The 24,669-nt window shown below is 41.1% G+C and overlaps 2 protein-coding genes across 3 annotated transcripts in view; one reads left to right on the top strand and one right to left on the bottom strand.

Moving 5' to 3' along the window:
• Positions 1 to 786: 786 nt before the first annotated feature.
• LOC115627705 (glutathione S-transferase theta-1) lies at positions 787 to 4,351 on the top strand. Its single transcript, XM_030523448.1, has 4 exons — positions 787 to 942; positions 1,014 to 1,119; positions 3,714 to 4,030; positions 4,108 to 4,351. Exons 1-4 carry the CDS (start codon positions 825 to 827, stop codon positions 4,251 to 4,253), a joined length of 687 nt encoding a protein of 228 aa, XP_030379308.1. The 5' UTR covers positions 787 to 824; the 3' UTR covers positions 4,254 to 4,351.
• A 219-nt stretch (positions 4,352 to 4,570) lies between these two features.
• Positions 4,571 to 24,669, bottom strand: part of LOC115627703 (rho GTPase-activating protein 21) — a 69,441-nt gene continuing 49,342 nt past the window's right edge. Inside the window, exons 6-18 of one of the 2 annotated variants that reach the window (XM_030523447.1) lie at positions 17,845 to 18,546; positions 17,484 to 17,767; positions 17,311 to 17,412; positions 16,133 to 16,541; positions 15,964 to 16,063; positions 15,803 to 15,901; positions 15,159 to 15,461; positions 14,685 to 15,101; positions 14,073 to 14,615; positions 10,245 to 10,523; positions 9,635 to 9,998; positions 7,164 to 8,625; positions 4,572 to 6,126 (exon numbers count right to left, since the gene is read on the bottom strand). In XM_030523447.1, coding sequence (XP_030379307.1) covers positions 7,196 to 8,625; positions 9,635 to 9,998; positions 10,245 to 10,523; positions 14,073 to 14,615; positions 14,685 to 15,101; positions 15,159 to 15,461; positions 15,803 to 15,901; positions 15,964 to 16,063; positions 16,133 to 16,541; positions 17,311 to 17,412; positions 17,484 to 17,767; positions 17,845 to 18,546 — 5,032 coding nt within the window. In that variant the 3' untranslated portion in view covers positions 4,572 to 6,126; positions 7,164 to 7,195. Of the gene's footprint in view, positions 6,127 to 7,163; positions 8,626 to 9,634; positions 10,524 to 14,072; positions 14,616 to 14,684; positions 15,102 to 15,158; positions 15,462 to 15,802; positions 15,902 to 15,963; positions 16,064 to 16,132; positions 16,542 to 17,310; positions 17,413 to 17,483; positions 17,768 to 17,844; positions 18,547 to 24,669 lie in introns of both variants that reach the window. The other variant, XM_030523446.1, reaches the window with a different exon arrangement.

Here is a 24,669-nt window from a genome sequence, read left to right as displayed (position 1 = left end):
TTGAATTAAATTTGGCAACGCTCCTTAATTAGATAAATTAAATTAAGTTATTAGATGTCTAAATAGAAAGAAGCAAGACTATAAAACTTCATTAAGTAAACTCAAATTTTTGACGAGTCGTTGCTATGACTGGCAGTTATACCATAATATGAATCGGCTCATGATATGTCAAAAATACATTCATTTATCAAAGGTAAAATGCGACCACAATAAACCATTCAGTTTTCCCTATAAGCAAGGAAAAGCAAAAGCGCTTTGACATAATTTTAAAAGCTTGTGCCAGAAACGCCTATTGACGGACCTGCGCACTACGTGTACGTTATCGTCTTAATAGAGCACAATGAGCGATACGACAATTCACAAAGCGGGCAATTCTCTACCACCATGATACAATCATAGACGGTGTGCTAATGCGCAGGTTCGTTTTTCGGTACTCTCTTCGAAATGACGTCACAATAAGCTCGGACTGGCAAGTCTGTTTTGTTTACAGTGTTAAGAAGAGAGCTTTTTGTGACGTATGTATTTGCGCTGTGAGATTAAAAATGTCGCTGCCTTTAATTATTGTATCAGTGTCTAGAGCTTGTTTCCCTAGCTTTAAGCAACAATCAGTTGCTCATCGACTGTGCTTCTGGTGAGTTCGAATCGACGGACTGGTGTCCATCGTTGTCGCCGGCTGTCAATAACTAACTACTCATGAGAGCCCAATTGTTTAGCGGCCGGCTCGATGATCTTTGCACCGCCCCGTGGGGCAATCGCTTGTTTATTTTCGCACACTTATCCAACCTGCTTTACAGCCGCTTCGCTGCCCACCCCGGCACCCATGAATGAAGATGTCACTAAAATATTACTATGATCTGCTTTCACAGCCATCGCGTGCTCTGCACATAATCTTCCGGCTCAGCGGGCTGCAGTTCGAGGAGTGTCCGGTTGCGCTCCGCAACGGTAAGTGCTATTACAATATCTGTTCTAGTTCTTTTCTGTTCTTATCTTATGCGACTTTTGCACTGTGCCAGGTGAGCACTTGACCGATGAGTTCAAACAAAACATAAACCGCTTCCAGCGCGTGCCATGCATCAACGATAATGGCTACAAATTGGCAGAAAGCGTGGCCATATTGAGGTGAGTGAGACAATCCAATGAAATATCCAAGCGAGACTCAGCAACTCCTAATACAAATCTGCAGTACGGTTTATTTATTGAAACACGAAGAATCCATTATACAAGCACTAAACACTATTTACTATTTACATACATACGTGTAGCTGATGACTACACACACATACATACTCGTACAAGTTTGTACTTGTAGCAGGGTATTTAATTATCTTTAAGAAATCATTTTAAATACGTACACAATGCACTGGACCACAATGAACTTCCATTAGCTGTGTCTGGTCAAAAGAAAAGGGCAATTTTTATACCCTGTACCCGTAGGGTAAAAAGGGTATATGTATTAGGTTTGTGCAAAGTATGTAACATGCAGAAGGAAGCATCTCCGCCCCCATAAAGAATACATATATATTCTGAATCAGCATGACGAGAGAAATCGATCTAGACATGTCCGTCCGTCCGTCTGTCCGTCTGGATGAACGCAAGGATCTCAGAAACTATAAAAGTTGGAATTACCAAAGTTGGTATCCAGATTTTCCAAGGTCCGAGAAAGGACGAGTTTGTTTAATTTTTTGGAAATTTCACCCCCTTCCCCCGCTACAGAATTTCGTCAATACCGTCTACATTTCAAAAGCTACCTTAACCAAACTTTGCACACATAATTTATACATACTTGTAATAATCTACTTTTGTAATTTCATCTGTACTTTTCAAATTTAATCCAAATCGGTTAATTCTAAGAAAAGTTATTAGCGAAACAACTTTAACAAGCTGAAGCATCAAGTTCGCTCTTCTTCTTCTGCTAGAGGTGCATATACCTGAGTGTTGTTGGTAGCATCCCCTCTTGTTCATTTTTTCTTTGTGAAAAGTATTTATTTACTCATCAATATTCATCATTTTGTCCCCATTTTGTCAAAGTAGTCCCCGTCAGCTATAATGCACCTTCAAAAAGATCTCGTATGAGCGAGTTATGGTACGGCCGATTGGGAGGATGTCTGCCTATTTACAAACTCAATTTTTCTTTGTATACTCTGAACCTGAAAGCTACTTACAAGAATATATTAGGTTTGTGCAAAGTGAAAAATGTAGCACAGAAGAAAGCGTGGTCTGTCCGTCTGTCCGTATGAACACCTAGATCTCAGAGACTATAGGAGCTAGAGCCACAAATTTTTGCTTCCAGGTGCCCTATGTAAGAACAAAGCACAGGTGTATTTCGAAACTTTCCTGCTTTCTCCCACTCGTTCGCTATCAGTGATTTTTCATAACTCCCGTAATTCCTAGAATTTAAACTCAAAATCGGCAAGTGGCTTCACTACACTAAGCCCTGTCTATGGTGGTTCAGGGGTGGTAGAAGAAGAAACACGCAGTTGGGGTGGCATTACTGGCCCAAAGTGGTTTCCCAGGTGGTTTGCTTAGGCTTAATCGTTTTGGATGCAATTGAAAAAGACACTGGAGTATTGCACAAAAATTACTTATGCAGAGTAAGGCTTAAGTAGCTTTGAAACTATAGATATTGAAAAACACTGAAACGTAGCAAAAATTGAAAAAAATAATCAATTTAGATGCTAAAGTCCAGGCGATTATATACACAGACGAACCGGACATTATCGACTTGTTGCGTCGTACTGTCGAAAAATATATGACTGCATATAGTTTGTGGGGTCTGCCAAGCCTCTTTCTGGGTGTTGCATACTATGTACATTAGTACTAACTAGTATACCCTTTTGCCCTTTGGGTAGAGGGTATAAATATTGTCGCATACGAAATGATCCATGAAACGATTTGACTCAAAATGTTTATTATTATTTTTTTAATGAAATTTTTCTCAAAAATATGTAGTACTATTCGGAAAAATCAATATTTGAACATGTTCTATATGTCTATATATCTGCATAAATGAGTTTATATAGAATTCGAACATTTCGATGAAGATTTAATGCCCGTCCTGCATAATCGAAACAAACTAAGACAACAGGTGCTTTGAAATAGCCTTAAAAACACCCCGAAGCTATTAGGGACTAGTTGTAGACTTGAAGGCTGGATACATGCCTAATGCAATCATGCTGTACCATGGACTGGCCTTTTAAATTTTTACGAAACACGCCAACACCTTAATACAAAAGTGTTTTAATACCTTTACTGTTTAGAGAAATCGAATTAACTGATTGGTGCTCATCAATCATATAATCATGACTGCTTTGAGCCAACTTCAATTATTAGGCGTAGTTTATTAGCCATCCAGATATACACCCCTCCAGTCGCCTCCTCCCTTTTTGGTTGATTCTCGTCGTGTCTATATTGTACAATCCTTAAATCGGGATTAATGCATATCCTCGTTTAAAAGCTAATCGTTCCTTTGACTGTACTCGTATATATTTAATTCAATAGTCCAGATAGCCTTCGGGAGTATATTCGTGTGCCGCGCTGCAAAATTTCGGCAAGATGGATTTAGAACTGCAGGCGAAGTGGTGATGAAAGCAGATAGACGGACAGAAATATATGTAGAAATAATGGTTTTAAGAGTCTGACCAAATCAAATGATTTTTTTATATTCAACATTACGATAATTTAGCATTATTTATTTTGTTCGCCTGCGCCTTTAGATACCTGAGTGCGAAGGGCAAAGTCCCTGAGCACTTGTACCCAAAGTATTTTGTGGATCAGGCGCGTGTAGACGAGTTCCTAGAATGGCAGCATATCACACTGCGTGTAACCTGCGCTATGTATTTTCGAACCATCTGGCTGGACCCGCTTCTAACAGGTCGGTCGCCTAGCGCGTCGAAAATTGAAACATTGCGTCTACATATGGAGCGCACTCTGGACATTGTGGAGGAGGTCTGGCTGGCACAGTCGGAATTTCTCACGGGGCCAACTTTGACGGTAGCCGATGTGTTTGCTGCTTGCGAAATCGAACAGACGCGTATGTATTGTACTTTATTCATATATATACAGGCATATAAATATATACATATATGATAATTGCACTTTTCTCTACAGGCATGGCTGACTATGATGTGCGGATCAAGTATCCCAAAATACGCGCCTGGCTGAAGCGTGTGCGGGCCGCCTGCAATCCGCATTATGATGTGGCGCATCAATTTGTTTATAAAATTTCTGGGACCGGGCCACAGGCAAAGCTTTAAGTGCGAATTATATATAATTAAGGCCTTCAATCGGCCTAGATTATATGATGTCAGATGATCGACCTGCAATAAATAATGCAGCATTTTCTAAACATTTACATATGCTCGTATTTTCATTTATTGTATCGTCATTATATATGTAGCTTTAAAAAAAAAGTTCACATTTATTTGGAAAAAATACAATTTGTAAAAATAACTACTTAGAACTAAAAAAAAAATTAATAATATATATATATAGCAACGTTACGCGCTTTTTCTTTTCCTTTCAATTTGCAACAAGATTTTTGCACGGGTTATACGATTTTTTCTTTGCAATAACAAACAAATATTTTAAAAACGGGATATTGGAGAAAATAAAAAAAAATAATAAACAAATCGAAAATAAATTGTATGTACAACAAATTTCTATACAATATGCACAATTTCTACACATATAGTATATGTACATGCTACATAAGACTACAAGCCTTCAATATATACACACATATAAATCAGTATATATCGGTATATATGTATATATAGGCATTCAATACATATATGCACATATGTATATACATATGTAGGCGATTTAGCATTTAACTTAAAAAGGTAGTAAGAAATATACAGCTACACAGATATAAACGTTAATAAGTGCTTGGATGTTTTCATCTGATTCTCTTTGAAATTTATGTAGGTAGGGGTCAATACTTTTGCAATATAGTATTATTACTTGTTAGGGTATTAAAAATAATGCTTTCATATATTATGTTTTATCTTCTCTTGCCCACTCTCGATTAATTTGCGCGTGTTCGGCATACATATTTAAGTGGGTTTATATATATACGTGTGTGTATAAATATCTATGTATAGGTATATATATGTATAAATATATATATATATATTGTGTGTGTGTGTGTGTGTGTGTTGCCTGCAATCCCAGTAAAGCAGCAACTCAGATAAGCCTTCCCCCCAGGCAGCAACAACAATGCTCAAGTGATGAAACTTTTGCACCACTGTGCAGCATTGCATCATTATTTCCTTGAAGCACCACAAGCACCGCTTCAGCTGATAGAAGTGTGTGTGTGTGTGTGTGTGTGTAGATATATTTTAGATACATATGTATATTCAAAATGATTTTAAGGCACAAAATAATGTTGGCTGCCTATTGATTTCAAGAAACTAAACTATTGGAAAGGCCAGAATTTGTGTTTGCTGTTGTTGTTGTTGTTGCCAGGAGGTGCAATAACTGAGCAGCATTGCAGGCATCTATGCATGCATGTATGTATATAGCATATTTGTATGTATATACGTATATATATATCGATATATGTATGCGTGGATGTGCTATATGTTTTCATTCAATATTGCGCGTAAATGCATATGCTTGTTTATACAATTTAAATGTTTATACATATTACAAATATTATATTGGGGGACATTTTACAAAATATACACACACTCCCTCTCTCTCTCTCTCTCTCTCTCACTATTCCTCCCTATCTCTCTTTCTCCTCTCTATCCACCTATAATTTTTATCACCTATCTCTCTCTCTCTCTCTCTCTCTTTCGCTTTCCTCGCGTTTAAATACATACATACATATATGTATATACAGATAAACTTTGTGTACCCATTGCCTTGGTAATGTGCACTCGGACCATCTATAATTTAGCTTGCTGCCCATATATGTGTGTGTGTGTGTGTGTTTTAATGCATAAATATATACTTTGTGCTAATACTACGTTTGTTGTAAATATGTTGCAGCTAGCCAGCCCACGAGCTGGCGGCTGAAGGTTGTGGTTTGGGTTGTGGTGGTTATGGTTCTACAATTGTTATCTGTCGCAATTTCTTCCTTCCAGTTTGCATCCAACCGCAACTGAACTTTTAACATAATAACTGCAAAAAGAAATAAATACATATGTAGATAGATCAGTCAGTGTTATAGCAAAGATACATATATGCATAATATACACAAGCACAGCTGTTGACAACTAATTAACAACGATGGTGTCGGTTCAGGATTTCATCATTTTCCCCCCCTTTTTTTAAGTGCTCCATAAATTGTTTATATAATCTAAATTTCAGACCATGGACTTAATAATCTACTGTGGTTTGTTATTCAAATTTAAAACTTAAATATTTTTTACCAACGATTTCTTGCCCATATCTCGGATTTGACCGAGACAACTAACTAATAGCGTTTATTTGATTAGCAAAATAAAAATAATAATAAAAAATTCAATTATTATATACATATTTGATGGAAAAGCCTTTCTGCTTTAATACAGCTGTACATCGGCGTTTCATGGACATTATAAGGCGTCGGCATCTTTCTACAGGTATTCCATGCTGTGCTTTCTTAATTTTTGGGAATAACATGTCCAAATTTGTTGTATTCTGTTAGGCGAACACTTTTTTAACGACGCGTCGTTCCATAAATGTTCAATGGGATTTCGACCAGGACTGCACGAAGGACATTCAAGAACCGTGTCTAAAAATTGTTTCGATGGACGCGCAGCATGTTTAGGGTCCTGATCTTACTTATAGGCCCAAGCAGCTGTCATTTTTTATTCGCCTATGCTATCAAGACATCCCTCAATATATCGACTTACTTCTCTTACTTGTATGTCACAAACTTTCATTGCGGAATATGAGACCAACTCCAACTTCCATGAGAAACACTCCCAAAACCTTATTTTTCTCGACCATACTTAACGACAGTTGACACACTCTTTGGGTTAAGTTTATTAATTTTTGGCTTGTCAATTTATGTCAATTTGTTTCATCAGTCCGCATCAGTCAATTTTTTAAGCATTCAATCAATCATGGGGTTTTAGCGTCGTCGTCACTTGAGTTCTAGGCGTTCTTAAATAGTTGTCAACAGCTCTATATAGCTCTATATACCGATAGCTCTAGTTCATGGCCGTACTCACCTTTTACTTAATTATTCGGGAAGTCGTTCGATTTAGTATCGCGCTCGATTAATGTTTTTAATGCGTATGCCCACCTCCAGAACATGATCGCCGGACCCTGCGCTGCCAGCCGCATTCCCGCCCGGTGGTGTTACAATGGCGCCACCGCCACCACCACCCCCTACCACAGCACTACTCGTGCTGCTGCTGCTGCTGGCACTGGAACAACTGTTGCCGTTGCTGCCATCGCTTTGCGGCGAGTTATTGTTGTTGCCGGTGTTGCTGCTGCTGCTACTATTGGGGCTACCGGTCGCATTATCTGTGGGTGCTGCCGCGGCTGATCCAGAGCTGGGCATGCGACGCAGCACAGTCGTCGTCGTAGTTGTGGTTGTCGTAGTTTCTGCCGCCGCAGCGCCTGCAGAGCTGCCCAACTTAAGCAGCTGCTGCTGATGATGGCGATTATGATGATTGTAATTGATTGCCGCCAATTCATGGCCACTGGTATTGGCCGAATAATCATGCGGTCCGCCCACTGTGTGGCGTCGCTTGATGGAACGATTCTGTTTGTTTTGTATTTGCCGCTTCTTGGTCAAATTCATGTCAGTCTTTTCGTCTTTGGTCAACGCAGTGGTCGGACCGCCCGTTGACGCAGATGCTGACGTGGAGGCTAAGGCATTGTTGCCGCCTCCTCCGTTCATGTGTCGCGTCGAATAGTTGCGACAGTTGAAGGAAGCCGAGCGAAAGAGTCGATGGTCGCGTCGCTTTTTATTGTAGCGCTCGAGAAAAACCGACGGCGATGCGGGCATCAGTTTCTCTTTGGGATCACTGGTTGTAGAGCCCTCGGAATCGTCCTCTGAGGCAGCACAGCTCCGTTCCGCATAGGCCATCGAAGAGGTATAGCGCAAGTTCTTGCTCGTGTAGAGGCTGCGTTGCGATGAGCTCGCTGCACCAGTAGGCGTGCCCGCCACAGTTGTGGACCCACTCGACACCGGCGAAGCGGCTGTACTGCTGGTGTTTGTTGTCGCCGTGCCCTTGGCGGCAGCGGTAGAGGTTGCGGCCGCACTGCCTGGAGTTGTTGCCTGGCTCTGCGGATGGTGCATGGGCACTGTGGCCGAATGCTGCAGCTTGTGCGCTTTTACCAAACTGGACGGCAGAGCCACAACAGCGGCTACCGCTTGCTTCAGCTCCTTTTCACTTGACTTGGAGTTGACGGCATTGCCAATAGTGTTGGTCGCTGTACAGGAGCGACTCAGTATCAACGAATGGGGCGCATCCAATGGGCAGAAGTTGTGGAACAGGCGCTCCGGCGACTCATCGGCATAGGGAATGTTCTCGGAGTGCAAATGCAACGGTTGGCCAAGTGTGTGACGCCGATTCTTTGGAAATTCAGGGGAGCCGTTCTCGTCGTTGGACTCAGAGCCGCTGCGCAAATTACGCAGCTTGCTGTCCAGCGTGTCGGTGATGGTAGTCAGCGACATGGAACCTGGATAAAATATTTGAATTATTAGTTCGTGATAAGCACCAATAGGTAATCCTTTTAAATAATAATAAAACAAATAATTCAAATGTGTTCAATATGTTCAAGTGGATACATTGACACTCCCTTTTTTCGCACAGACTTACTATACCCTCCCTTTGGATACAAAGTATTAAAATTTCGACATATAACATAAAATACCAACAACTGACATCTTATTATTATTTTTCTTAACATGCCTAACAATCTTATTATTATTATTATTATTATTATTATTATTATTATTATTATTATTATTGTATCTTTACATGCCTAAGAGATTGATTATTATTTTCTTTTCATTTATATTTATACTTTTATTCTTCAGTGCCCAGAAATGCTTTCTCAACAATTACAAGTGGAAATATCGGCTAACACTAAAAGGTTGTGGCACACTGATACTCTGCAGATGTCTCTCCATCAAGTTCCTCGGTTCTAATAGAAATCTCTCAGCAGGGCGTCTACCTGCTACGGTACAATAATCACCACAAGCTTGGTCCGTCCATGAAGTTGAAACTAAACTTGATATACATATGCTTGTTTGCCCAAAGAATTTAACAGTGCTCCCCAACTCATTCAATTCAATTGAAGAACGTATGGTTACGGACTTGAAATAAAAATAAACTTCGCTTCAATCAGCTTGGACCCTTGTCTCATGCTCAGACAGCAGCTGCCATTGCTGCTTTGACTAAACTCTGTACTGAACAATAATAGATAATGGTTATGTACTAGATAGATGCAGGACAAGTGTAATAATATTTTATATATTTATTGTATGCCACCTTGGGACAGAACGCCCTAGCTTTAAATAGTGCAATCTGAATAAGATTTAATCGCAAAAATAACGTGTTAAAAAACAAATTTTACTGGAGAATATTTCCATTTGCAGAATTTGTGTAATTTTTTATAGATTTGTAAGAAATTTCCATTATGGGGAAGTCCAATATTTTCCGTAATACATTTCTATACAACTTACCAGTATCGCTTAGCCGGCTGCTCGAGTCATCATCTGTCAGCAATATGGATATATCAACGCTGCTGCGTTGTTGCTGTGGCTCCTTGGCCATACTGCCGGTTGAGTCGACGCTTCCCGAGTCCTTTTCGTCCAGACTCGACTTGCGCGACTGTGAACCGCGGGAGCTGGGAAAACCTGGACTGCGTTTTTTGACGCTGCCCTCATTGCTGTTGCTGCTCGTCGTCCTGGTCGTGCTGAGGCTGGAGGCCACAGCAAGGGTCTTGGTCGAGCTTGTGGTCTTGCAGCTGCTGCTGTGGGATTGGGCCGTGGAGCTGCTGCTCGTGCTCGTTGTGCTGCTGGCCGGGACCTTGGTGTAGTCCAGAGACTGAAAGTGAACACGCATGGTTAGACTAAAATCGGAAATGCTGTGAACAGCTTTGCGCTGCTGACGACGCTGCTGCTGTATTTGTTGTTGCGAAGCAGCTGATGATGATGACAAGGACGATGAGGTTAGCAACTGTTTGTTGCGTGTGCAAGGGATGTTGCTATTGCTATTGGTGTTGGTGCGGGTGGTGGTTGTGGTGGTGGTGGTGTTGGTGGTGATGATACAAGTTGGTGGTGATGCTCTTACCCCAACGCTCTCGCCCGAGTAGGTGTCGGAGCTGACGGCACTTCGTTTTCCAGGCGCACGTCTTCGCAGCTGCGGAATAAAGCGTGAAGTTCGCGTCTCACGCTCTGTGAAACGCTCGATCTTCGAAAGATTGTGCAGCAGCATGCTAGTCTGGTCCTCCTGTGTTTGCTGGAGGGTGGCATTGAGGCCCGCACCACCGCTAGCTTCTGTTCCACCAGCCGCATTGCCGCTCAATTCGGAAAGGTCTGGTATATTTCCATTCTCGAAAAAGTAGTCATACTGTGGATTAAATTAATAAAATGATTGAAGATTAATACAGCGTTAGATTGGGGTGTATACTATTTTATTTACTGCAGTTAACATATAAATACTAGTTAATTGCTAACTCAAATTTGAATTGGAGCTATAATTTGTACGGCTTTCAAGTCCCTGTATGTACAGGAGGAGGGTATACTAGTTAGACCAGAGTAAAAAAAAAACCCCAAGGAGGTAGGACGAGCCCCACAAAGTATAAATTCTCGATCAGTATATGAAGTCGAATCTACACAGCCAGGTCAGTGTGTCCGTCTATCTGTACGAACGAAAGGATCTCCGAAAGTATAAGAGCTAGCGTCAGGAACGGTATGTTAGTAAGCAGGCTCATTTAAGTCTAAATAGGGCAAATTTCTGGGGTTTCCATGTGCCCCCACTTTCATGTATATCGAAAAGTATGATAGCTATAATCTTCAAATTTAGCATAATCTAGAAAGGGCCGTTTAAATTTTTTCAATGCTTCCCGAAACTTCTTCGCTAAAGAAATTTAGGTATAACTCATGTTATTCCTCAACTGCAAGTTTAGCTAATTATGCCAAGATGAAGAGTAATTGCACATCTTTAGAGGAAGTCATAGCCAGCAACGTCATGCTCTGCCAGCAAGTACTGCTGATGTTGTTGTGATTCAGGCGCGTACCAAAAACTGGCACACTCACATTTTGAATGTAAGTTTATATAAACTTTTAAATAATAGTTTTGAAAAAAATTAATTTATATTATTTATTGTATTACATGCTAGGGTACATCAGTCCTGTTAAAGTGTAGATTCTTAAAACATTGTGCCTAAAATCTGCCGGCTACTTTATGAGGCTAACCTATAAAGCATCTTTTAGAAACAAACTACTACTACTAGTCTGTGAAATGCTTGGACATTGATCGAATTCGTAGCTTTCTCCAAACTACGACGCTCTATTTACTCTTCTAAAAGAGTAATAATTGTCCGATTTGCAAATTATTCGAATTAGACAATCTATTAGCTAACAGAATTTTCAACTTGAGGATCAGTAAAAAGACTTTTGTTTGATTTAATTTCGAATTCAAACAACACAAGATGAAATGAAATAGAAGCGGCAACAAAAAACAATCACTGCGTCACAATGACTCAAAGAAAATGATGATGTGCATATCATTAAGCGATTCGGCTAACTGTGGATCGTATATCATTGTATTTGAATAAACACACTTCACAAAAGCTCTGCGAATACTTCGCTTCAAAACTATTTACTATTTTGTATTCTAAAGCTTTTTCTTTCAGAAGCTTCCCATCTCGGAATAGTGTTGTTCATTAGATATGTACTATATTTCGAGTCAGTATCAATGACTGAGCTCAGTCAAATGTGATTAATGTGTCTACACAGTATTATCATCAGCCGTGCTCTGAAAATGATGAACTTCTTTTGCGGACACATGTTGAGCAAAGCAAACATTTTTGTCAGTTCTAACATACTAGTATATGCAAATCGGGAAAAGACTTGCAAGACAAATTTATTCTGTTCGCGTCATTGTATGCTAGTTAAGTGGGCTTTAAAAATAAAAATGCAAAATACAGTGAGAACCCTTCGTTTTATATCACGACTTGATCTCGATCTTACTTGAACATTGTGGCTTAATTTAATTCATATCTTACAAAGAAGGGAAAGTCACTCAGCTGCTATACAGATTTGCACATGATCTTTTGTTAATTTTACGGCATAAGTTTAACTGCGTAGCTTCGTAGTCAATGATCCGTTAGCTAGTTAAAAGAACTTAACCATAGCACACCCTGTTCTAAGCTGGTAGAAATGGTATCAAATGTTTTGCATAATAATGGATTCTTTGGGTTCCCAGCTTAAATGCTATAAAGGAGAAATGTAGGGTTAGTGTTTCTAACACTATAGAAGACTATAATTTCATTTCCAAAGTGTAAATTTAAATCGATTGTGTATTTTTAATACAATTTTTATCGACACCTGCGTCTGGTGATGCGCGGCCATGGCACCCTATAAATACTCTAAACGAAGAAGCTAATCTTCAGTTTGCGAATAGAGCTCGCAAAATGCGCTTAACATTAGCTTTGTGCTTATTACTAGCACTGTTCTGCGGCCTGGCCGTAGCCGGTGCGGGTAAAGGCGTAGACAATGGAGTAGAGAGTGCGGCTGACAACACTCAAAAGGTCGCCGAGAACGATGCAGTCAACTTTAATGATTGGAGGGCACTATACTCAAGCAGTGGTGGCAGCAGTAACACCAATAGAAGCCTGGTTTTAACTATTCCTAATTGGAGCGATTTCTTTTCGCAAAAGCACGAAAGTTCTACGCCGCGACCCAGCAGAAGGCCTAGCAAACCGCATGATGATGATGAGCCGGGACATGATCATCGGCCAGGTCATGGCCACGGACCAGGCTGGGGACCAGGACCAGGTTGGGGACCAGGACCGGGTTGGGGTCCCGGACCAGGTTGGGGACCAGGACCGGGCTGGGGACCAGGATCCGGTTGGGGGCCAGGACCAGGCTGGGGTCCAGGCCCAGGCTGGGGTCCCGGTCGTCCGCCTCACGGAAGTCCCGGTGGTCCGCCTCACGGAAGTCCCGGTGGTCCTGGGGGTCCCGGCGGACCCGGAGGTCCCGGAGGACCCGGTGGTCCCGGTGGTCCCGGAGGTCCTGGCAATCCCGGTGGTCCAGGCACTCCCGGTGGTCCAGGCACTCCCGGTGGTCCAGGCACTCCCGGTGGTCCAGGTGGTCCTGGGGGCCCTGGTAATCCCGGTGGCCCCGGAGGTCCACCGTATTGGGGTCCCGGAGGTCCACCATACTGGGGTCCCGGAGGTCCACCATACTGGGGTCCCGTAGGTCCACCATACTGGGGCCCAGGAGGGCCGCCAAACTGGGGACGATCTCCAGCGTGGGGACCTCCTTGGGCACCACCATATGGTTGGTTGCCACCCCGCCGAAGTATTGAAGACAACAAAAAGCGCATTGGAATAATTATTACAGACAACACTGTAAATGAAGATGCTTTGGATGAGGATAATGTTGATACCCCTGGTCCTCATGATCACCATCGCCCCCCTCCATATTACTTGCCAAATCCATATTACGGATATTACCCGGGATACCATCAAGGCCAACCTGGATCGAATAGGCCAACGCCATCACCTAAACCTACGCCTTCGCCACCTCCTTACCGACCGAAACCGAGGCCTGACATCGACAATGGTGTCGACGAGGAGGACGATGACAGACCTACTACAATCTGCAAGAAGATCCTTCCGCTTGGTATAATATGCTATTAAACGAGGTTCTACAACTGAATGTAATTTGATGAAATGGATATCTAAATCAACACTTAATTGTCTAACTACACAAGTTCGAATGAAAATTAAAAAAAAACAGTTGTCAAAAGATATCATGCATATGTCTGTTGTTAATACCCATAACAAAGAAATTCGTTTGATAGAAAACGTTCAGGTTCTAGAATATCTCTTAATGTATACAGGAAATGTTTAAGCTTTCCTATAACATTATTATTCCGCACCCCATTTACCTGCGTTACGAGAAGCTCTACGATGCGGCACTGATGCTTCATATCCTTGACAGCCGTCTCTAGCGTATCGTTCGGTGTGCGTATAATAGACGGTCCAAATATGATGGCCAGATTCTTTGGTTCCATGCGATTTACTTCGCAATTATCGCTGACACGACACAAGTGCCTGATTAGATGTTTCATGGTTTCATATGGATGTCGCGGCAGTGTGTCTACAATATCCTTGAGCACCACTATGCGTGTCATGCCAGTTTTCTTATCGGCCTCGATAAAATTGATGTAGAAGCTGGCCGGCATCAGAGCATCGGGCAGACTGCGTATGAAAAGTTTAAGCAAACTGCTCACTACATTCACATCGTCCCATCGCTCGTCTGTAGCACAGCTCTCGAACTGAAAGTCCTTGGTATTGACCAGTTCAGATAGCTCTGAGATTGCCGCCTTATTTCCAGGAATGCGGTAAATGCCAACAACGCCAAGGCCTTTGGTTTCTACAATATTGGTGCATACTTCCACAAGGTGAGGTACGAAAGCATTGAGTTTTGACTGAAAATGTTAATACGAGTTTTGGAATAATCACGAAGATATAACATTATATTAAGCTGTAATACATACCATGGGACATGCGCGCAATGGCACTCCAATAGAGCCGTATGATTTAGCCGAACAAGCCGAGGGTGAGCCCAGATCATGAGCAGACAGGCCATTGCCACTGCCACCGCTGCTCCGTCCGCCATCGCCACCTCGTCGAAATAACAAATCCTTCCAGTTCTTCGATTTCGGAGACCCTAAGTCCTTGTCTGGCACATGCTTATGCGAGCTCGACTTGCGCGTCTTCATAACCGGCGATATGGAATCCGCTGCTATGCTACTGGCGTGCGCCTCAGTGCCGCCGGAATGTGAACTCAGAGGGGAACTGTCTGCGACAACAGCTGCTGGTCCACTACTAGACACATCATCCAAGTAGCTAGAGGTGGCTGCAGTTTTTTGAGGTTCTGCCAATTGTTTGCCCGATGTTTGTGTTGTAGGTTCCTGTATTAAACAAGGTATTCAATATAAAATCTAATCGAATCGAATGAGTTTACTCACATTATCTTCATAATTGAGGCTGTTCTTCCACTGCAGCAGCCCAAAGAGCCGTTTCATTTCATTGCTGCTCTTGGTTTTGAACAAAATTTCGGTGTAGGGACCAACTGGAGTGTGCTGCGGTTGGTGCTCGATACTGCTGCTGCCCGATGAGTTTGTGAGCTTTTCATGGGCATCTTCCAGGCTAAGCTCGTTGCCAAGCGTGGCCAGTTGTGCGTTTGGCTTTGACTGCATACGGAATACATATTTCTTTTTGTCGACCGACTCATCATAGAACTTAAAATTTCTAATATCAAGCTCGATCACCTGTCAATAAAGCGATTAACAATTAAATATATATATATGCATTCTCCCCAATCATAAATAACTATTTGTGAATAGCAAGCGACTTATCCAACGAACTACTACTTATATATTTATAGCTTATAGTAAGTGAACTTTTTAAATAGGTGTCATAAGATCTTTGTTATTGCAAGTGATCAGATTTTAGCAAATGTATTTTTGAAAAATAGTTTTTAGATAAAAAAAAACTATTAACTTGTTATTTTGGCGGTTTTAAGCAATAGATAATGGGTAGTCCGTGTTATAAATAAATGGGGATTACGAATCACAAAATGATAGTATTTCAATAATTTCTTGCATCGTACATTGTGCTCTGATTTTCCATGACGCCCAGAACAGATACGCAGCAGATCGCCCTTAATCTCCAGCTTCACTTGACGCCATGAGCGGAATTCGGACATGCGCTGTAAGATACAAATATCATTAGAGTGAAGTTTATGTTTAAATAGGCATTATTGGGACTTACCTTGCCATTGATGCACGATGACTTAATCTCAATTTCGGTCTCAAATGCTTCCAACTCATTGGGCACATACTTGCCATTGAGTTCCGCATCGATGTGTATGCTGCAGATGTCATGGAAATACTAGATTACTTAAGATCCAATAGTTGTACCCTGAGTCTCTGTAACTCACCTGCCCCGCATGTCGCTGTTCATAGAAGCTCGTCGACTTCCTGGGGCTGCGCAGGCCGCGCCAAGCGAGCTCAAGCGCACATCCTCCAGACCGTTGGGTGTTTCGATGAACTCATGACCGGCACCGCCAACTATATCGTAGGTGGGATCTGGATGCTCCTCCACCAGCGCTTTGCTTGACTTATGTGATTCAACGGTGACGAATTGTTTGTCCCCAAGCGGTACAGCTGCGCTGCCGGCGATTGCTGCACTCGATTCGCCATGATAGTCTATCTCGTTATTTGTGGCACGCAAGTATGAGATGCGACGCATAGGCTTGCTCTCATCGAATGAGGCAGAGGCGAGCGGTTTGTAGCGTCGCACAACGGTCCCGCCTGTAGCGATCTCACTGGCGGCCACAATGGCAGCAGCTGTAAGGAAATAATTTATAGTTAATTAGTTGCAGTTAATAGTCAAGGTACAGTAGAATATGATCATAATGAACGAGACTGTATGAAACTAATTGCAAAATGATTGAAATGGTAAAGAAATCGGGTAAAAATCGATTGAGAACAGGAAAAATCAATTCATTTGATTTTGTTTGTGAATTGCAAAAAAAAAAAGGTGAAGATAGGATTTAATTTGTTGTAACTAATTAAAAAAATGCAAGCAAACGTTTCGCGTTTCGTCTTGATCCAGTACCAAATAATAGGCTTCGCAGAGCGAAGCTTCTTGTGAAGTTTCGTGGCGTTTGAATAAACAGAATATATTTCGGTTTTTCTAATTTTTCAAAAAGAATTTTGGTTTTCCCTATAAATTACTCCATTAATGGATTTTTTTGTTTCAATATGAAAATGATGAATTCAGCTTACAGCGGACCAATAAGAATATCTATTAGTGCATAAAAACAATCAAGTATATATATATAAAATACAATTTTGAACGGAAGGCGGCCTTAAGTTTACAGTTTTAGTGGCTCAACCGAGTACTAAATACTTAGTGAAACGATTTTGCAATGAAATTTCAAAAACACATGCAATCCCGGATCAAGATTTTCTTTAAAAACATTTGACAAAATCTATGTACATTTGCCCGCCAATTTTGTACAAGATTTCATTAACTTATTACAAAACAAAGTTTATCGATAAGCACTATATTTCTACCTGACCAACAATTTGTGTATTGGATGGCAAAACATACCGCTGCTTTCGGCAATATCGGCCAACTTGGCGACTGTGTGCAAGGAGGAGCTGCTTGGGTGAAGGCTTTGTTTTTGGTCCGGTGGCGAAACAGCAGCAAATTCTGTCAGAGAAATAAAAAATATATATAGGACTGGCGGTTGGATCACGACTCGTCATTGTTACACTACTTACTGTTGAGCATTGGTTCGATTGTGGCATTGGCCACAGTTGCCTTGTGTACCTCCATGCGGCTGCTGGTCTGGCCATCCACGGTGCTGCTGCCGCCGTGTTGCTGGTATTTTGTTTGATGTTGCTGCTGCTGCATCTGATGCAATGGATGGTGCTGCAGGGAGTCGTAGAGTACGCCTGGTTTTTTGACCAACATGCCCGAAGAATCCAATGCACTGGTGTTGATGGAGAGCGGCTTAAATGGATCAAAACCTTTGGACATGTGCGAGACCAGTTTCCGCTCAAAACTGCAAAAAATTTGTTGAAATTCAAATTCGAAATGAAAGTTGGATGTTGGATGTTGGCTAAAATTCGCTCTACATACACTTTGTTTGTAACTCCCGTTTCCTGCAGCGTCTCAAAGTAGTCCAAGTCCTTGACATACTTGGCATTGTTGTTGGCCACGTTGACGGCCACTTGTCGCTGCTGCTGCTGCTGCTGTTGCTGTTGTGCTGACTGCGATTGGCTGGAAGTGGTGCGCATACCAATTTTACTGCCTGCATAGCAATTGTACATATCACAGCCGACGGCTACGGGTTGTTGTTGTTGTTGCTGCTGCTGCAGCTGCTGCAGCTGTGGTTGCTGTTGTTGCTGCTGCTTGTGGATTAAGACGTTGTGGCGTATCTGCTGCGGCGGCAAACGCGCCCCACCGCCACTCGCTGCTGATACTGCTCCTGCTGCAATGCTTCCCGCCGGCGGCGGCGTGTGCGACGGAAAGAAATGTTGTTGCTGCTGCTGCGCCGCCGACTGCGTGGCGTTGCCATTCGACGGTGTCGGCAATGGCGATTTGAGAAACTCCTCCTTCTGTTTTATGGATTCGCGCAGACGTATCATGAGGTCGCTGTTGTCCCCTCCGTTTCCGCCATTGCCACCGTTGTTTCCTGCAGCGGCCACATAGAGCGCATGACTGAGCGCAGCCGCCGATTTTGGCTGGCGGGCGTTAGGTAACGGCAACACAATACCCGTCGCCGTTCCTCCCGCTACTGTTGTGCCCGGTAATACTGTTAGATTTGGCGGCTGATTGCCACTGCAAAAAAGAAAAAGGAAGCACACTCAATATTCTATTCATTTCGGAAATATTCAATTGCATATTGATTTTAAGATGATAATAATAGCCAATATATGTATAAGTTTATGACTTCTTAATTAACCAGATATATCCCACCCTGTACCTGTACCACAAAAGGTTAAAGGGTGTACTAGAAAGTTTAAACAGCTGGCCCCATATAAGCACATATGCCACCTTGTCCCCTTGTCCGTCTGTATGAACAACGAGAACTTTTGCAACAATATAGCTAGGGATGCCAAACTAGGTATGTAGGCTTATCCTATCCATACTTTTTTAGTACTTTAATTTGGCTCTCCGTATGACTACCTTTTATACCCTGTACCCGTAGAGTTTGTGCAAAGTATCAGCATGAGGCGTCTGTCTGGATGAACGCCTAGATTTCAGAGATGGCTAGGCCCACATTCACCAAAGTTGGTATATAGACTCTCCTTATATCTAGTTTATTTTATATTTTCGAATTTTGCCCCCCTCCGCGGGCTACAGAATTTCATCAATACTTCGCCATATTTCGAAAGCTCAATAAACCAAACTCGTAATCTATATACAATTATCTACTTTGCTTTCCAATTTCATCAAATCAGTCACGAAAAATTATTAGCAAGACAATTTTATTTCAGAACTACGCTTCCTACAAAATGTTCTGTTTGTTTAGATATCGTAAAGAAATATGTCATTTATGAGTTACTATAACATCTAGTTCGCTATAAAAATGAGTTACTTGTGTGTCGTTCCCACAGAACCTGTTGTTGGACTGGGAGCATGAAAATAGCTAAACTATCTGTAGATAAACAGCCATATTGCCTAACTTTAAATTATTGTCTTTAATTGTATACTGTAGTGTGTGTGTTTGTGTTTAAGTCTACGGTACTGCCATTAAATAAAAACGCTGACCCAAACAGAAATAAATTAAAATAAAAGCAGTAGCAGTTGCGTTAATTAATGCGCGGGTCCCTCACAGAGGCTGCTCTATTAGGTTTGTTGTTGGCAAAGCGCCAAAGCGTGACGCCCTTTTTGTTTGACAAATGATTGAGGTGCTTCCAATGAAAGCGGCCATCAGCAACATCTACGGCCAACAACACCGGCAACAAAACAAAAGTCCAATGACAACAAAAACAACACAGTGGTCATGCCAAACGAAACCGCGACAATGTGTGCAGGTTTAAAAAACAACTGAACGATAATAGACAATAGACCGATACAGATAGAATGAATGGGGGCTTGATAACTTGATAATGTTGTTTAAAACCAAAATGGGGTGCAACGTTCTGTACTCGTACTTATTATGTTACTGACTGCTGCAGCACAAAAAGTGTCCCAATGTGAAAACAAATGCACGCCCATGTATACATACTCTTGTATGTGTATGTATCTGTGTCCATACATACATACATACATATCTGAGCTGCCAAGAACTTCACACGACCAGTTCGCAAACTCACGAGCTACACCTGTTGGAACGTGCCTCAAACAATGGGTAATGCTCTATTGGACTTAAAAAAAAGAAAGAAAGAAAAAGTTTAAATAAAGAGAGCATATGGGTGCCAATGGAAAGTGATGCTGAAAATGCCAGGACAGCAGCCCATGCTCCCCTCTAATGCGAAGGCTCCTAAATATTTCAAACATACTACAAGGTGTGTTCCAAAGTAAACAGGACTTTAAAAAAAAACAGAACAAATGTTTTTTTTCGGCAAAATCAATTTATTTTATTCAAAATAGTCTCCTTCTGCTTCAATACAGCTTTTTGCACGACCCAAAAGCATGTCGAACGAGTGTTTTAGCTCGTTGGCCGGTATGGCCGCCAGTATGCCGGTGCAAGCCTTTTGAATGGCCTCTACGTCTGCATAACGCTTTCCTTTCATGGGCAAATGCATTTTTCCGAAAAGGTAGAAGTCGCACCTTGCCATATCAGGTGAATACGGCGAGTGGTTAATGGCTAAAATGTGATTTTTGGTCAAATAATCGGTCACAAGCGTCGATCGATGAGATGGATTCTGAGCAATTTTTGGTCGTCAGTCAATTTGTGCGGAACAAACCGTGCACACACCTTTCGTAAGCCCAAATGTTCGGTCAAAATGCGATAAATCGATGTTTTGGAGACGTTCAATTCCATTTCCATCAATTTCAATGATGATTTCGGCTGATTTTTGATGAATTCACGCACAGTTTCGATGGAATTTTCGGTGATCACGAATTTTGATTGGCCCACATGTTGATCGTCATTTATGTCCTCACGACCTCATTGAAAACGTTGAGACCACTCGTGCACTCTGCTACGGGATAGGCAATCATCGCCATAAACTTGTTCCATCAATTGAAACGTTTCGGTAAAAGTTTTACCAATTTTAAAACAAAATTTAATGTTGGCTCTTTGTTCGAAGCTCATTTTCGCACCGATAACACAAACATACTGACACTTAAAACGCAATAACTTCACTTCCAATCGATGAAATGTCATGAAATTCTCACTAGACAATTGATAAAGATAGCAGATTCTAACGCACCAGTCGACATATAGATAGCGCCACCAGGGGGCGCTAGATTCAAAAAGTCCTGTTTACTTTGGAAAGCACCTTGTATATACGAATATATAAGTGGGAGCAAGTTTTGAATATGAGTCACGCGAAATGCTGCAAAACTATGCCCAATGCTTGATTAACTAATTAACTTATTTGTTTCACAAAATGTGGGTGGCCCAGATAAGCCTAGAGATATAGGCCCTGATAAATATCAAAATATCAACAATGACGTATGAATTTGTTAAATGGACTGGACATTGTCACACAGCCAATTACGTAAGAGTAGTTATAGTTAGTATAAAACCATTATAATATGATAAGTGGTTATACAAAATGTATAACTATTGCCAATAAGCATCATTAGTTTCATGAATCAACTCTCTGATAAATCGGACATGAAACAATCGACAGAGGTAGAGACAAATGCATTAAAAAGTTAATGTACTACAAAGCTCACTAATTCACGATTCTTACGAAATATTTAAAGATCGTAAATACTGATAAGGAAAAACAAATTTGGATGTAAATATGCATTTGTTGGTGCTGCGAGTTACAAAATAAAGTTGACAGTAATCGACATATGTATTTGAAAAACGAAATCTGGTTCTTTAATTCCACTAAGGAAAATTTTCTTAACTACTATATAATTAAGCTACTAATTAAGCACAGTGAAGGAGGCAGTATGACAAGACGAGAAAGGATAGGTTTATGTTTTTCCTATTCCACAACTATTGGGGTTTTCAATAGCTTCTCTAATTCTTGGAGTGTCCTGCTGTTAAGTTTCATTACGATATTTCCTGGTTATCTACTTTTTATCTATTTTTTTAATTTTATTAAATTAAATTTAACATTTAATTCTTGTTTTTTTTTAGGTTTATACATACTTATAATAATATAAATAAAAACTGTAAAAACACTCTTTATATCTAATTAAGTAACCTGAACTCTTTATTGTTAACTAATTATAGAAACAAACAAATTTATGAGCCAATTTTTGTGAAGAAATGAAATGAAAAAAGAAATAATATAAATGTTGTAAGGACACATCACATTTCAAACACATTGTTGGAATACAGAAGAAGGCTTCCAGTTTTGTATGTCCCTACCCGCCCATGCCTCCACCACAGCTCTCCAAGCAGACTTATAATAAATTAGTAGAGAACATACTATATAGTATTCGTAATACGAACCAAAGCAAGAATGTTTACGACAGCAAATCCGATTGGAATAAAACGGATCTGTTCTCAATGCTGCACGAGCTCATGTGCACGACGACCGCATCGACTATTTAACAAAGTCGCTATTTGGTTTTATTTGGCCTCGGCACATCAAAATATGATTGCCGCTGGAATATTATTAAATTACGCATTTTAAAGTCCGGCCGAAAATCGAATCGAAAACGGAATTTCTGTGGAAACATTTTGAGTTTGGCTTCGAAAATGGAAAAACAGTTTTTTCACATAGGATCACAAATAACAGTGCTCCTTGCCGGCTCATTCTAGTCCTTTTATTCAAAACTGTTGAAGGATTTCTTCATCAAGTCTCTTTAGGACCGGCCCTAAATTATCTAAGTATCTAAGTTGATTATAAAGCCCCTCTTACGCCTACCATTCCATTCCAATCAAGCGAAGATTTGAAAACAACTTTGAAATGGAAATTGAGTTTAAACTACCATTTAGTTAAAAGAACTACTAATAACTCAATTAAATACTTATATTGCCATTTATCGCTTAATCTGATTACAGAACTACACTCCCTGTATAAGTGCATGTAGATATGTATGTAAATAGGACTAAGGTTCGCTTATTGATTAGTTTACTTGCGCCTGCCTGTCACAGGCAACAGGCAAATGATTGAAAACCCATAGTGGTCGAAGCGACTTCGTACAGATGATGGGCACAAATTAAGTTACGGGCAAAAATAATTAAATTGCAGCGAGAAGCACGGGCAATGCGCTTCAAAGGATGCCACATGCAGCACTAATGTCAAGAGCAAGGTTCTTTTATCCGGGCACCCGAATACCCATCCACCCAGCAGAGACCAGAGACCGACAGCAAAGCGGCTAGGCAACCAACACGGACAACATACATAAGTAGAGATATGTATTTGTAGCATACACCTACATGCTACATACACGTACATCTACCATACTAGTATTTGCATATGCATTTCCTATTTTCCAATACGAGTCAACAGCAGCAACAGGAGCGGGAATAACAAGGGAAAACAGTCGTCAAGGCATGTCGCCAGCAGTTCATATTACACACATAGATGCGAATGGATGTATGTGCATATATAGATGAGTGGACTTGTGTCTATGTTTTCACATTCGCATTTCACACACACACACACACACACACACACACACACACACACACACACACACACACACACACACACACACACACACACACACACACACACACATCCGCATTTAGGGTTACGATTCATGATCAAGTCCATGTCCATGTCCATGGCCGTGGCAATGCCTGCGCCTGGCACTTCCATTTGCAGCAGCATGACATTAGTGCACCAACTAATTGAGTTTGTTTTGCGACAATGTGGATATATCCGTGCACACATACTCGTACATACACACACACACATACGTGTGCATACACACATATAGTATACAGACTCGTACACGTGCGGGCTTTGTGTGTTTCTGGGAACTACATTTCATTACTCTCTGCTGGAAATTAAATTTTCAAGCCGCCTCACATTGCATTTCACGTTTAAATCCTGATTATGTTCTAGTATATCAAAGGGGAGCTGGAGTACGATTGCAGGAACAATATAAAATAAGCTGCCTATATAGGCTTTTTCATAATAAATTCTATATACGAGTACGTACATACATAAAATTACAAGGACATTGGTAACTAATTAGATTTTAGTTTATATTTAACATTCATTTAAAGAAGCGCATTTAAGTGCAATAAAATAAATTAATTGCAGAACCTATCGCAAACTAAAGTCGAGACTTAATGTACTAGACTTAATATACTATATATATATAATAAAACTTGTATCTACCAGAGTTATTAGGTTTGTGCGAACAATCTTTCTGTCTGTCCGTCCGTCTGTATGAACACTTGCATCTCAGAGACTATAAGACCTAGGGGCACCTAATGTTGTACACAGATGCCTTATACTTTTGTGTACGCAGTATTTTGTATGCAACCCCCCTCCCCTCTTCCCGGCAATTAGAGATTTTGCGTAACGCCGTTCGTATAATCACCTTAAAGAGCTAGCTTTCCACTTGTTAACTCTCACTCCGTGGTATAAAGTTTCATGGTGCCAAGTCTATTTAATCGGGCAGTTAAGTTCACTTGTGCAATATACATATTTGATTTAGCATAAGACATAAAGCAGTATTATTCAAAGTTAGCGGTAAAGTAGTTCGGAAACAAAGAGGAGATTTGGTGTCATACTTGCTAGGCCTAAGCCCTCCCCGCGTGGCCAGCGCCATTTTGGACAAAGGAGAACAAAGTTGGGTATACAATATGGCTTAGAAAGAGATTACTGTGACGTCTTCCTCAAGAGAACGCCGAATAACGGGCCT

This window comes from Scaptodrosophila lebanonensis, unplaced genomic scaffold (genome assembly GCF_003285725.1).
Source record: "Scaptodrosophila lebanonensis strain 11010-0011.00,11010-0021.00 unplaced genomic scaffold, SlebRS2 tig00000096-arrow-pilon, whole genome shotgun sequence".
Classification (NCBI taxonomy): Eukaryota; Metazoa; Arthropoda; class Insecta; order Diptera; family Drosophilidae; genus Scaptodrosophila; species Scaptodrosophila lebanonensis.
Note: the sequence above shows the minus strand (reverse complement) of the source record. Positions and strands in the feature narration are given on the sequence as shown.